This window comes from Rattus norvegicus, chromosome 7 (assembly GCF_021556685.1).
Source record: "Rattus norvegicus strain SHRSP/BbbUtx chromosome 7, alternate assembly SHRSP_T2T, whole genome shotgun sequence".
Taxonomy (NCBI): Eukaryota; Metazoa; Chordata; class Mammalia; order Rodentia; family Muridae; genus Rattus; species Rattus norvegicus.
The window spans coordinates 129,894,498-129,910,092 of record NC_141540.1 but is presented as its reverse complement, the minus strand read 5'-3'; the positions used below and the strand labels follow the sequence as shown (position 1 = coordinate 129,910,092).

General features: G+C 45.1%; 1 protein-coding gene across 50 annotated transcripts in view; it reads right to left on the bottom strand.

Moving 5' to 3' along the window:
* Ppp6r2 (protein phosphatase 6, regulatory subunit 2) overlaps positions 1–15,595 on the bottom strand; it is a 71,507-nt gene that overhangs the window by 18,939 nt on the left and 36,973 nt on the right. For 18 of the 50 annotated variants that reach the window (NM_001437902.1, NM_001437898.1, XM_087556622.1 and 15 more), the window contains 6 exon segments: positions 904–1,017; positions 1,365–1,477; positions 4,305–4,370; positions 6,934–7,071; positions 9,935–10,121; positions 13,563–13,805. In NM_001437902.1, coding sequence (NP_001424831.1) covers positions 904–1,017; positions 1,365–1,477; positions 4,305–4,370; positions 6,934–7,071; positions 9,935–10,121; positions 13,563–13,789 — 845 coding nt within the window. In that variant the 5' untranslated portion in view covers positions 13,790–13,805. 50 annotated transcript variants of the gene reach the window in all.

Here is a 15,595-nt window from a genome sequence, read left to right as displayed (position 1 = left end):
TTCTAGGACAGACAGGAACACTGGGTGTAAGGAGCCATCTTTTGCCTGTCTTTGTCTCTTAGGACTTCAAGCGAGGTATTCAAATAGCAACTGATGGATGAAAAGGAGGTGAAGGGCAGTGAGGGTGGGTGAAGAACCTTTACTAGGTGTGGTTGACAACACCCACATGGCTGCTCATAACCACCTGTAACTCAGGTTCCGGGAATCTGTTGTCCTCTTCTGGTCTCCACAGGCACTGCACCCACAGAGTGCACAGACATTCATTCCACACAGGCAAACATTCATACATACTAATAAACAGGTCATAGCTGGGCATGGTAGTACAAGCCTTTTGAGGCCCGCCTGGTCTACAGAGAGTTTCAGGACAGCCAGGGCTACACAGAGAAACCCTGTCTCACAAACAACAACAGAAACCAAAAAGTGAAGGACATCCCAGAAACAAAGTGTCTTACTGAACACTCAGCTTCCTTCCTTCCCTCCCTCCCTCCCTCCCTCCCTCCCTCCCTCCCTCCCTCCCTTCCTCCCTTCCTTCCCTGGCACGGGAGATATGAACAGCACGCAGCTGCATGCTGGAGTAGCCCTCCCTACAGGGGGTGCACATGCACTCGCACTCATGCATCGTGCATACTGGCTAACACAGTCCCTAGAGAAAACCGCATGTAATCCATACTCATCATACACATCACAGCAGCAGCGGGGTTCAGGGCTAGGGCGAAACTATGCCTGCTAAGAAGGGTCAAAGAGGACCTAGCTACAGCCACAAAGGAGATCTTTCAACCAGGGTATCTATCCACAGTATAACTTGTAGAACCAAAAATTAAAAACAGCATGTCCTGACCTTCTAGATACCCATCTCCTCTGGCATAAGAGCAATGCATGCTGCTTTTCAAAGGAAAGGCTCACCCAACACGCCTTGGCTCCAGCAGGGCAAGCAGCACCTGCATCCCACTGACCAGGCAGCTCTCCGTCCGATCCCCATCAAACATGTTCTTCAGAAGCTGTTCCACACAGTCCTGCCTGTGGGCACATGCAGAGGTCACTACCTGGCAGAGCAGACACATAAACATAATGCAAGGACACTGTCTTCCCCAGAGGCCATCACAGCACCCTGAGCCAGGTGAGGCCTTCACTCTGGCTTTGTTCAGGTTCAAAGCCAGGTACTCCAAGCTTGTATAACACACAAGCCCACGAGTTCCAATTCCCACCAGGGCTTCTAGTGATAGACCTTCCTGGGCTCTGAACCTAAGGAATTAACTCAATTCTGAATTAGTGATGGCACTGTCATCTCCTGTGTTCAAAGCAGGCTCCAAAACATGTCCATAATTCAGAGTAAGGCCCACCATCTCATGGCGACTATCACTCACGACTCCAGTGCTGTGAGGAGGGGATCCGGCTCCACAGTCTCCTGCAGCTGACTGCCCTGGTCTCTGCCCAGCCTGATGATGTCACAGAGTGCCTGAGAAGCATTTGACTGCCTCTGAAAAGACAAGGGAAACAGGCTCCCCTCAGCAAAAGACACCCGTCAGCCACATCAATCTTGCTAATGTATTTCCTGAGCCAGTTTTCTGTAAAGACTCCTGAAATGGTTCATTTGAAAGGAGCCTGTGTCTACTTTGCCCAGCATCAAGATGTGGAACCAGCTAGATTTTTTTTAAAGACCTACTAAACACATCCCCAGGCATTAAAAATGAGGCCCAAAATAGCCATGTATGTTGTATACTTTGTGTTTATTTCATACCTTTGATTCATATTCTAAAATGTAATGAATATATAACCATGTTATTCTGCATGTTAAATTTAATATTAAATAGTTGCTGTCATTTACAATGAGTCCTGTGGGCTTGGGAAAGCAGGTTAAGTCACTGAAGGAAAAAAATAGAGAACTCAATGTTCCTAGGGAAACATGAATACTGAGCCACACCCCCAGCTCAGACGTGTGCCTGCTGAGAACAGTTGTGGGTGGAGACCAGAGTAAACAAGAAAGAAACAGCTTGATCTTTGCATTGTCATACAAACACAGTAGAAAAAAGTAGAAATATGTATGTATGTAAGAAAAACAGATTTAAAAAGATTGCAAGGCTTTCAAGAGAAATGAAGGTAGCCAGGTTGGTCTGTGGCCATAATCGTGCCTTCAGGGACAGGGACAGACCAGTCACCCTCTGACACACATATCATGGTAGGCTCTACCCTTTGGAATACTACTATAGGAAATCTACACTTCAACAATTTCTCTTCCAGCTGTTGGGTGGGCTCAGTGGGTAGACAGAGGCCAAAACAGGATGGTTGGGCAGCAGTGAAGACTTTGGACATGTGCGGAATATGGATTGAGGACAATGTATATGTGCCTAAGTATTTAGACTGCATTGCAAAGCCCTATGAGGATGAAACTCAAACTCTCCACAGCACTTACTTCTACAGGAAGGACGAGGATGGCTGAAAACAGAAGGACTGCTGTCACCTGTGATATGCTGACATATATCTTTTGGTCTTTGTCCACAGTTCTTGGCTCATGGTCTACTCTGACAGTAGATTATAATATCCTCCTCACCCCAGAGGGCTCCTACTCCATGACCTGGAATAGGTAATACTGCATAGAGGCCAAAAAAATCTGAACAGATAGACTTGGGTTTTCCTCCTAAAGTCCATTAGTAATAATCCTGTGCAATAAAGTCTCAAAATAAATAAAAAGTGAACCGCCTCAGAAAGTCTGGGTCTGGGGAGTTTCTGAACAGCAAAGGTGTGAAGGTTCCTGCAGAAAAGGCAGGGAAGCGCCTCAGCCATCCCTCTGTGCACCTCTTCACGTCCTATGTATCAGGTATAACATCCTTCATGTCACTCAGACATCGCCAAGAGTGTACAGAGGATCCAATGTCTGCTGGTCAGCCAGAAGCACAGATGTAAGGCAGCACAATTAGGATGAGCCTAGGGCCGAAGCTCTTCAATCTGTACAATCTGCTACTACCCAGCAAGTGTGAGAAGAAAACTGAATCCCAGGTCATCTAGCTGAGGCTTCTGAGAACTGAATGCATGGCTTGTATATGGGAGGCCTGACTGCCCACCTACAACAGAAATAGTCTTGTATAGTGAGTTTGTAGGAGACACTGAATGGGAGTTAGGTTTTCTTTCTATGATTGCCATACATGCTTCTAGGGAAGCGTCTACAAGGACCCTAACTAACCCTTCTTGGTATTCATGCCCTTGTAAGTCCATGTCCTTGAATGTAGGCTAGACCTGGACATTCAAGTCTAATGAACAGAATGCACTAGAGCAGTGGTTCTCAACCTGTGGGTTGAGATGACATGATCCTGCACATCACAATTCACAACAGCAGCAAAATCACAGTTATGAAGTAGCAGGGAAGTAATTTTATAGCTGGGGGTCACCACAAGAAGAACATGAACTGTGTTAAAGGGTCACAGCCTTAAGAAGGTTGGGAACAACAACTGCTCTAAAGGGAGGGCCATCATTTCTGAGCAGAATTTATAGAAGCCTGGTGTAGGTCCAGCTCACTTCTCAAAGCTAGTTAGCTTAGTGTGAGCCCTGTTGTCCACTCAGAAGCCCACATTGCACAGAACTGAGGGTTACCCGGACTAGAAGCCTCTGAGGAATTGAATGCTAAGTCACTTGCAACTATGGAAGTGGGTCTTTCAGTTGAGTCCTGAAATGACTGTAATCTTACGAGAGACCCTGAACAGAGAAGCCAACAGACCATGGCAGATTCCTGACCAGAGAAACTGATAAAAGATACTTGTTACCATCAACTCAGCTACTGGGTGATTTGCCATTCAGCCATGGTTAACTAATGCAACCCTGTTACAACTATTTAATTATATACATATATGAAATAATATGTGTAGATGAGTGTGTAGATATATGTATGAACACATATATACATACATGTATATGCTATATTTTATGTATGTATAAATATATGTATGTATGTATAAATGTATGTATGTATGTATGTATGTAGAATTATTTTAGAGGCCAGGTCTCACTATGTAATCATGTAACATAGTCCTAGAATTCACTGTATAGACCAGTCTGGCCTTAAATTCACAGATCTGCCTACCTGTGCTACTCAAGGGTTGAGAATAAAGACATGTACCACCATGCCTGTACCACATTTGTTTTTAGTAAAAACGAAATTACCCAGACACTAGCATTTGATTAAAGAAAGACTCTAATGGTCCTTTTCAAAGGAAAGGAGTGACTTGCCCCCTTCACACAGCAGCATGTTTTCCAAGAGCCTGGGTGTGGGACTGTCCATGTAAGAAGGTGGGCTCTGTGAGCATCACACTCACATCTTCATCCTGGTGGGGATGGATCAATTCCACAAGTCTCTGGATGACTTTCTCTTCATTAAGCCACTAAAAGGGGGGAAAAGTCCAGTTCAGTATTTGCTCATCTAACCAAATGGAAAAAAGTCCTTCGGTACAGCAGAAACTCATGTGCCCAGGTGTCCTGGGATAGACTCTAGCATGCCTGTCTGACAAGCCCAGAAAGAACCAAATTGACACAATAAACTTGGGGAATGGCCGAAGACAATTTCCAGCTGTCTTAATAGTGCGCACTCTCTCTGCTTTAGGACACCAGGTTTATGAAACCTAGAGTACAGAATGAGCAGAATGCAGTCCAGAGTCCAGCTGGGCTTGAAAACGAGACAGTGCTCAGCTCCCTGTAGCATCAGGGCTCCGAGGAGATGGAAGAACACAACCTCTCTGGTGCCTGCAGGAACATTGTAACGGCTGACACTGACACTTTTCAAGGTCAAAGCAATGAAGACTCAGTGAGATGATGCCAGGCCACAGCACGCCTGGCAGACTGCTCTACTAGTACGTGTACACTGTTCTCAGACCCTCCTGCAAGGATGAGACATCCCAGCAGGGAGGCTTTACAGTGTGAGCATCACCGGTGGGAGGTAAAGGGCAAAAGGCTGTGTGGTCTTCCGTGGTAGTTTCAATGAGAACGGCCTCCATAGGATTTTATGTTTCAACACTTGGTCCCCAGTTAGTGGACCTGTTTGGGAAGGATTAGGAGGTGTGGCCTTTTGGAGGAGATGTATTATTGGAAGTGGGTTTGAGGTTTCAAAATACTCTTGCCATCTCCAGCGTACTCTCTCAGTACCTCCTACTTTTGGTTCAAGATGTGCTCTCAGCTGGTCCTGCCACCATGCCTTTGTTCTACAAAACCCCAATTTTAAATTTCTTTTAAATTGTCATGGTCATGTCAGGCATGGAGTCACGTGCCTTTATCCCAGAACTTAGGAGGCAGAGATAGGTACACCCCTGTCGGGTCCACAGAGCAAATTCTAAGACAGCCAGGATTGCACAGAGAAACTCTGTCTCAAAACAGCAAGTAGAAGGGGGGGGAGGGGGAAAGAAAGGGGGAAAGAAAGAGAAGGGAGGGAAAGAGGAAGGAAGGAAGGAAGGAAGGAAGGAAGGAAAGAAGGAAGGAAGGAAGAAAAGGAAAGAAAAGGAAAGGAAAGGAAGAAATTGCCTTAGTCATTGTATTTGTAATGATTATTCTTGGTTGTTAATATAATCCCAAAAAAATGGGCCACACCTTTGAGAATTTTTTAACTTAATTTGAAGTGGGAAGATCTACTTCTAACCTGGATCTTTGAGATGGGAAGGCACACCTTTAATCTTTTACTCCACACCTTCTGCTGGAAGCTTATATAAAGGACATGAGAGCAGGAAGCTCTCTTGCTTTGCCTGCTTGCTCACTCCTTCCTAGCAAGTCCATTCCTTCACTGTCATTAGAGCCGACTTCTTCAGGATCCCAACATATGCTGAAGAGCAGCTGAGACACCCAGCCTGTGACTGAACTGCTACTGGACTCTTGGGCCTTGCATTTCATAGGCGGCCACTGTTGGATTAGCTGGAGCACAGCCCGTGAGTCATTCTAATAAACCCATATATACATATTCTGTAAATTCTGTTACTCTAGAAACCTGACTAATACAGTTTTATACCAGCAATAGAAAAGTAAGTACATTAATGTCAGCAAACAGCTAAGATGCATGCTGCGTTCTCTATACAATGCCATAAGGAAAGTTGTTATAAACCTAAGGGTGAGAACAACTACCACTTTATCTTTTATTTATTTTCTCCTTTCACCGAAAATATTCTTTCCTTATACAATATATCCTGATTATAGTTTCCCCGTCCTCTATTTCCTCCCAGCTGCTCCCCACCTCCCCTCACACCTGGATCCACTTCCTTTCTGTCTCTCATTAGAAAAAGAATAGGTTTCTAAGAGATAACAAAACAAAACATAAAATATAACAAAACAAAAACTATTATCATATCTTTTATTTATTTTTGAGGCAGGGTTTCACTTCATAGCCCTTCATAGCCTAGAACTCACAATCCTACCTCTCCCTCCCAAATTGTTGGGATTACTGGCTTGTATCATCACCATGCCCAATGAGAATGGCCACTAAATGACTCTTGTTTCTCAGAGTGAGAAAATGGTCTAATTGCTTCCTTTGTTTTACTTCAAAATGAGGAACAAACAAAGCCTCGCACAGCAGGAAAAAACTTACCCTCTAGGTTGGGCATCCTGTTCTTCTTCCCAGGGACAGCTACAATACCTTTCCTAGCAGCACAGCCTACCCACACTCCAGATTAAGAGATGGGCCCCTGCCTGAACCACACTCAGCTCAGTAAGCACTGGCTCTGAGGCCTGTGTGAGTGGGGAAAGGACAGGAAAGGGATGTCTGTTACTGCAGCAAGCAAGGGGCCATATGTTGGGGAGAAGGAACCTCTGCACTCTTTGCTTCTAAATGGGCTGAAGCATGATAAGAATATAGACGTAAGTGGTGCTGGGGACTGGGTGAAGAGCCCAAGGCTGGGCATCTGGTGATTCCTAACCCAACCTGGCCTGGTCCACCTTCCCACACATTCATACTCGCTCCCTGGCACTCACATGTAGGACCTCCTGCCGGAGAACAACTGGTTCCACGCAGCTGACCAGGCGTAGCAGCAGGTCCATGAGAGCTGAGGTGCCTATGTGCTTCAGTATCAGACTGATGAACTTGTCTTTCTTCTTCAAGAACATGATCACCTGAAATCAAACACACCTGATAAGTAAACAGGGCTGCCTCCTGACAGGTACGGACACTCCTTTAAGAGCTCACATCAGAAAGATCATTAACTTTCAAGTATACTGAGAAGAAATGATAGAAAGACCAAGTAAAGACTATATGAAGAAAACCCTCCCAAGATAGGCAGAGTCCTTGCAGCAGTGACACATGCCCAGAGCAGCAGTGGACTAAGTGGACAACAGTGTGAGGCACTGGGCACTCACCACTGAGCACGTGCTAGCTCAAGTTTGCCCAACAGAAACAAAGGCACAAAAAGAGATAAGAGTCATTGTTCTAGAACTACATAGGGGGACCCTGTCTTAAAAAGTTGTCCTCCCACGGTAGAGAGATGGCTCAGTGGTTAAGAGCACTGGCTGTTCTTCCAGGGGTCCTGAGTTCAATTCCCAGCAACTACATGGTGGCTCCCAATCATCTGTAATGAGTGGTGCTCTCTTCTGGCCTGCAGGTGTACTGTGGGATGATGTCACAGGTGAGGGGCAGGCACAAGATAGAAGGAGGCCTGTCATTGGACGAGAAGGAAGGATGGGTGGAAGAAAAGTTTGAAGGAAGAGGAGGAGACAGGAACTTGAAGAGAGGAGGAGAAGAGAGAGAAGCCTGGGAGACGACATGGAGGCTGGTGTTAAGACTCCACGCTGTACCTTTACAGGTTGTTATGAATGTTCTTAAGGGATGGATGTGTACAGGGCTGTGTATGTGTAGGTGGGCAATTATATCTTATCAAATGGGTCAAGGTTATTGTGTTGTGTGTTCTTTTATGTGACAGTTTGAGTGGAGGAAAGTGTGCGGCGGCTGGAGACACTGGTCCGCCGTGGAGTTGGGATGTGTGCTTCTGGCATGGAAACCTGCCTGGGGAACTAGATAGTAGACAGACTGATGCCAGGCCCAGAGAGAGGCCTTTGGCAGTGTGAGATGGGATGGAGCAGAGCGGGTGAGAGGCTTTGCTGACTGAGAGTAAGATATCTAGCAGATATCTTGGGGCACTGCAGTGCCAGACTTAGTGGGGGCTAAAAGACAGCATTTTATTTTTTTATATTTTTACAACAACAGTGTACATGCAGACAGACACTATATACATAATAAATAAATTTTTTTAAAAAGTTGGAATGTTTTATGTTGAATATTAATATCAATATGAGACTTGGGGGTTGAACAAGAAAGGAAAGATTATGTTTCATGGTAATGTGCTTATGTGTCAGCTGGACAAGGGGTCAATTGTGCTGGTTAGTTTTTTTTTTTTGTTGTTTTTTTGTTGTTGTTGTCAACTTGACCCAAGCTAGAGAGAGTCATCTGAGAGATGGGAATCTCAATTGAGAAAATGCCTCCCAAAAGTCAGCCTATAGGCAAACCTGTGGGGAATTTTTTTAATTGTTGATTGATGTGGGAGGGCCCACTGTGAGTAGTGCCAGCCCCAAGCAGTTGGTCCTGGGCACATAAGAAAACAAAGTGTGCAGACTAGGAGGGGTAAGCCAGTAGGAAGTGCTCCTCCATGGCTGCTGCTTCAATTCCTGCCTCTGGGGTTGCACCTTGAGTTCCTGCCTTCACTTCCTTTGAAGATGGACTATGATGAAGAACTATAATCAGAAATAACCTCTCTCCTCTGAGTTGCTTTTGGTCATGGTGCTTTATCACAGCAATAGACACCTGAAGTGAGACAGACCATTTGAAGTTTTTAAAGATTTATTTATTTTATGTATGTGAGTACACTGTAGCTGTGTTCACACACACCAGAAGAGGGCATCAGATTCCATTACAGGTGGCTGTGAGCCACCATGTAACGGTTGCTGGGAATTGAACTCAGGACCTCTGGAAGAGCAGTCAGTGCTCTTAACCTCTGAGCCATCTCTCCAGCCCCCATTTGAAGTTATAAAGGCAACTTGTACACTGCAAGAATATTTTAAGTCATTATTGTTCATGTTTTAGGTATGATAATGGTATAATTGTATTTCTATATATAAAAGGCAGCTCATCCTTTAGGATTCTATACTAAAATACCCACATATACACATAGACACACACACACAGAGCACCACCATTCTTTATCTCTGCTGCTTCAAAACAAATGTGAGGTGAATGAGATGGTCCTCTGCAGTCCCAGGATTCAAGACAGAGACAAAATATAGGTTTGTTTGGTAAATGGATATTTGAGGGGACCAAAAAAATTACACTAATATTTCAGGAGTATAATAATACCTATCAATATTAAAAAGAAAAAGTCCTTATAATTTAAACATATACTAGAATAGGAAACAAGAAATCATCTGACAGCTAAGCTGTATGCTGAAATTACCCAATGGGGATGGGTGAGGTGATGAGAGAGCCACTGATCCCAGAAGGAGGCATGGACTGCCATTCCACTTCCCTACAAACAGCCACATTCACACAAGGTTAAACAAGACAGGAGTCTTGCTACAGGTGAATCCAAGTTTGCTTACCCACAAAAGCCCAATTCTAACATTATCTTTTGTTTGCTTTAAAGCAATCACTGTTCTGGCCACACTGGCATGCTACTCCCAAAGACCCCAAAATGTAGAGGATGTGTTCCAGATCCGTCCACAGGGAAGGCACGTTACAGGACCTCATGTTTATGCCTGGTCTGGGGCTTGCAATGCACCCAGGGAGGGCAAGAAGCGCGGCTTATTCCAGAACTGGTTACCAGAAACATCTGTGGAAAGCCACTCTGCTTACACTACAGTTCACATAACAGCCACCCATATTGTTCTTCTGTGTTCTGTTAAGTTAACAAAGTGCTGTCCCAGGAGCCTGGTGACAGTTTCTGAGTGTCAACCGTGGTTGTCCAATACATTTGGCTTCACACATCATTACCTGTTCGGTTTTCCTTGCAATGAGATTGCCAATGGTCTTGCTAAAAAAACTGGCAAGCAGAGGGTTGAGTGGTGGCTCCTGGTCCAAGAAGTCATACAGAAGGTTCAGCAGACTCTCGTCCTCGCCTAGTCTGTCGCTGATCTGCGGCACATCACAAGTCAGAAGCTCACAGGCTGTGTTTGGATATCTAAAAGGGCACAGTCCAAGCACTAGATGTGAAATTAGACTTCTCCAACTTTCAGGAAGCTGTTTAAGTAAACAGGGGCTTAGCAGCAGACACATGTAGGGGCTGGAGAGGTAGCTCCCTGGTTAAGAATATGCACTGCTGGGGTTGGGAATTTAGCTCAGCGGTAGAGCGCTTGCCTAGCGAGCGCAAGGCCCTGGGTTCGGTCCCCAGCTCCAAAAAAAAGAAAAAAGAAAAGAAAAAAAAAAAAAGAATATGCACTGCTCTTCCTGAGGACCTACGTTCAATTCCCAGTGTCCACCCACATGCTTGAGCAGATCTAACACCTCTGGTTTCCAGGCATCCACAAACATGGCACACTCTCATATAGACACATGCATACACATAATCCAAAATAAACACATTTTCAAAAGGAAAAGGAAGCAGACCCATGTGGAAAGAGCGGATTACTGAACAGGCCTCAGAACAGAGTGAACATGAGACCTAAGACGACTTGAGTCTCTAACCATTAGAACTTCAAAGCTTGTTATCCATCTTTTGTGGGCTCCATATAGCTACACTCTGATAGTCTTCACTTTCTGACTCTGCTTCCATTCTGTAAATAACTTCATTATAAATAAATACATACATAAATACCCACCCCAGAACTTCCTGTAGCTCAGACTAGCCGTAAATTCATTATACACAGAGGCTGACCCTGATGGCCGCCTCCTCCGGCCTTTACCTGCCAAGCATGGATTATAGGTGTGGCTACCAGGCCAGACCTCAACAATCTTCCTTTATCTCCTGGATTCTCTCTGCAGGCCATGTTTATCTGTCTCCTTGTTGGTTGTCAGGGAGACCAAGTCCCAGTCATCCCTGGAAAACTGCTCCTCTCCCCACTTTCTGTGCCTTCAAATGGTAAGCACAGACCCAAACTGCTCTAAGCTGAAGGAAAATGCCTGCAGCTCTGAACAACATCAGCACGAGACACCAGGCAAGGAATTTACTACTAAGAACCACTAGTTTGTTCAAATGTTGATAAAAATGACACAGAGTAACCCTCGGTACAGTGTGACTCCAGGCTCGCTCTTCTTAGCAGCAGTCAACACAGGACAGAAGACAATCCGTGCCCCAGAGACAAACAGTTCTCCACTGGCTAGGGGGGGTGGGCCTGACAAGGGCCTGTCAGTCACAGAGGCCCAGCCCACAGGACTATAGACAAGCATGTCTTTGGACAGGACAATAGAATGGTCAGTGTTCAGGCCTTACAACCTGGGTGTGGGAGGGGACCTACAGATTAAGTCATTTCTGGGATTACTTCTTCCTGGCTAACCTTTCTGGCCTTGTCTGTGAAGTGGGGCTCCCAAGGCCCCAGCTCATGGGATTGCTATAATCCTGCACAAGTGTTTAGGGGATAACACATGACCACTGAGGGCAAGGAGACCAGAGAGAGCAGGAAGACGGTCAGGTCGGCTGCAGTGAAGGCCACAGTGATGCTCCATCTGATCCAAACAAAACACAATACAAGCTCAAATTCTATGGGGTGATGAAGCAAAGGACAGAAAACATTTGAGACATTTTCAGAACCCAGGGAAATCATCTTGTCTATACAGTGAACAGGATCTCTCTACATAGCCCTGGCTGTCTGGAACTCACTATGTAGACCAGGCTAGCCTGGTCCTATTCTGCCCCTTTTCAAGTATGCTGAGTTAAAAAGGCAAGAAGAACATCTGGTTGCAAAACCACTATGGCAGAGTGCTCTCCTAGGATCTGGCAGCCGGAAGCTCTGAAGTGAATCACAGCACCACATACTGGGCATGAGAAGGGAGGAAGGAAAGAAAAGAGGGAATGATACTGAATTAGACCAAGCTCAGGTACTCATGAAGCAGCGGACAGTAAGTTCAAGTTACACAAATCCAGAGGGCTACAGTCGTACATGCAGGCAAAACACTCATATACATATTTACATTAAGATGGACGTGCAGCCCTCAGCTTACCATGTACCAGGCTCCTGAGAGCCATGCGTTTCCTCAGGACCTTCCCTGCTTCAGCTTACCTCATGCTTTAGTAATCTCTGACTCTGCAAGGCTCCCGAGTCATTAGTGCTATTCTGAGAATCCCTGTCTTGGCCCCTTAAATATCCCTCCTCTGTCACTTTGTTCTGATGTGTTACCCAAACTGGTAACACATGGAAGGAAGAGGGCAGGTAGGCTGCGGATACTTGATCCTGAGACCATGATGGCCTCCAGCTATGGTTACCCTATCCATGAAGTCATAGCTCATTTGAGAGCAGGCCTCTGCTCTTCCTATTATGTGATTCCCTGTCAGAGACAGACTGACAGGAAACACTGAAGCCCCCCACAGGCTGCCTCATCGTCCAGCCCTGCCGTGTTTTCTTCCAGAGGACAAAGATCAGCAAAGATTTTTTTTGTGAAGAGCCAAATTAAAAATATTTTTGAAGATCTTTTTTTGTGACTGGACTCTGATTGTATATGGATTAGTGTGGCATGCCAACGACACCAAAAAGATCATCGACATGTGTAACAAAGTACTCTTTCTTAATTTTTCAAATACTTAAAAATGTAAAAGCTGCCAGGCATGGGTATATCTGAGGCCCTGAGATCCTTCATCTGGGAGGCTTGTGGCAGAAAGCCATGAAACAAACTAGTATGTGAGACAGACACAGTAAGTCTTTGTGTCATAGGCTGGGGGGTAAGGACTAACAAGCCACACATCATGGCTTACTGATCCTATTCCAAGACCTTCCAACCACACTTGTGTACAGTGGACTTCCTCACAAGCATCTAGATCTGCCTGCTAATTGTCCTTAACTGTGCCCATAAACACTATGGACCATATGGTCTATTCAGGAAGACAAACCTAAGCTGGAACCTGGCCTCACTTGTCCTTCTTGCCGCCCTCCCACTTCAGATTTTACTTCCTCAAAGCTTCAAGCATCCTGTGATGACACTGTCCCTTCCCTTTTGTCACCTCCCAACATCCTGCTCAAACTGGAAGTAAAACATTCTAGGAAAATTTTCTAAAGGTTTAGTGCCACTAATGATAATAGTATACTTCCTCTTAACTAAACACCCTAAAGGAAAGCATTTCCTAGGGCTCAGAAGTCAGACATGAAACCTATAACCTACCTGCCAACTCTAATGAGGTGCACAGCTCTGCAATCTCAGACCCATTTATCATGGGTCTTTCTTTCAGCATATTGTCACTCAAATTGTCCCAATGCATGCCACCTTAATATAAATTCATTTATAACTCAGAAGGAGAAAACACATATACAAGAGATTCGAAGCTCTTAAACCTCACAACCAATCAACCAACAAACTGTACAACGGCCTCCTTATTCCTCATGTGGTGATGCCCTGGCTCTAGCTGTCCTCAGACACTGGCCACAGCCTCCCTAAGCATTACCCAGCTGGCCTGGGTAACTGCCTCAGTACATACTTGAATCGGACCTTCTCTTCCATGTCCTGGGGTGGGTCTTGTGTGATGAGGTTCACCAGCTCCTCCATACACTGCTGCCTGCACAGGAAGTCCAGCAGCTTCTGGTTCTGAGCCTTACACTCTTGCAAGATGTCATCTTCATCCATTAATTCCTGCAGTGTCACATGTTCCTTGTCGAGGAGCTTGTCAACGTGGGACGTGGTATTCAAGTCAAATTTCCAGAACATGATGGTGGTCACAGAGCTGCAAGCAAGGATAAAAGCAGCTCACTCGGGGTTGGGGATTTAGCTCAGTGGTAGAGCGCTTGCCTAGCAAGCACAAGGCCCTGGGTTCGGTCCCCAGCTCCGAAAAAAAGAAAAAAAAAGAAAAAAAAAAAAAAAAAAAAAAAAAGCAGCTCACTCTTCCCACTCTCAGCCATGCCATACCAAAGTCCAAGAAGCTCATCCCCAACATACACACACGCAATCCTGCGGTCTAGGAATTGCTCTCAGCTATAGGTCCCTTTCCTCTGTGACTCTGGGGTCCCCTTATGTGACCTACCTTCCCCCCCACCTACAGTGCTTAAGTCTCTAGAGGCTCTCCTTTTGATCATGGCTCTTAGAGGCCCACACATCTGTCTCCCAAGTATCAGCACCAGGAATGCCTCTCCATCCTGAAAAGGTTAATTCAAACCAGAAACCCAGCCTCTCATGGTCTAATCCCTCCTGAGTGAACACAGGACATGTATTCCTGGAATACTCTCAGAGCCTATATCTAACAAGCCAAACAAAAGACAGCACATTTTGCTTGATCCTGCCGTTTGCTGTGGTCATCTGCCATCTAGCCCCTCAGTTTACTGTGGCAATCTTGCTGAGTAACATCGAGGGTTATAGAGGGGACAACTCTCTCCTTCACACGTATACAAACTGTGCATGAACTCTCACCGCAGCAATCAGAAGACCAGCACCAGCCCCACCCTGCTCTGCCTCCCCAACCCTTCTTCCGGCTTGTGTCATCAGTCCATCCTAGATGAGGCGAGGCTCACTGTCAGTGTGTGGGCCAGCAAGTCAGATAACAGTTTTTACTGTTCTGACAACAAAGAAGAAATACAGCTAAAGCTTGTCTTCAAAGAACAGGTCTTTTACATTATTTTCACATTTATTTATGTGTAAGTGCACATGCATGCACACACTCACCCAGGAGAGCATACACGTGCACAGGTCAGAGGACAACTTGTGGGAGTCAGTTCTTATTTTCTATCATGTGGGCCCCATGGCCTGAATTTAGGTCAAGCCATCTCACTGGTTTAAATTAAATACCATATGAAGTTGTTTACAAAACTGTAATAATCTGAGGGGCTTATCTTACATAGTATTTTTACTTTAAAAAATCTAAAAGACTGGGGTTAAAGAGATGGCTCAGAAGTTAAGAGTCCTGGCTGTTGATTCAGAGGTTCTGGGGATTGGTTTCTATCACTCACAACAGTCTGTAATTCCAGTCCCAGGGGATATAATGCCATTTTCTGACCTGTGTGGCCACTGTACACATATGGTATACAGACATGCATAGGCCAAAAACATATATAATTTGAGACAGGCTTTTACTGTGTGGCTCTAGCTGGCCTGAAACTCACTATGTAGACCAGACTGACCTCAAACTCACAGAGGGACACCTGCCTCTTCCTCCCAAATGCTGAGAGTAACGATGTGTGCCACCTCTCCTGGTGCTAAAATAAACCTAAATGAAAAAACAGACTGGCTGCAGTTCTTAAATGTGTGTTTGTGACTCTGGGCTACCTGTGAAGACCTGACCCAGCAGCCTCTGACACCAATGTATATCAGCTGATCTTCAATAAGTGTACAAAATCAAATAAACGGAAAAAAGTATGTGTGTATGTATATGTAGTTTTTTCAACATATCATGCCAGAAAACAAAATATACATTTAAAAAACAAAACTGAAGCTCAACCCTTACTTCACACCAGACCCCAAATTAACATGATATATGTCACAGGGTTAGTCATAAAATCTACAACTTGAAATCCTAAAGGACAG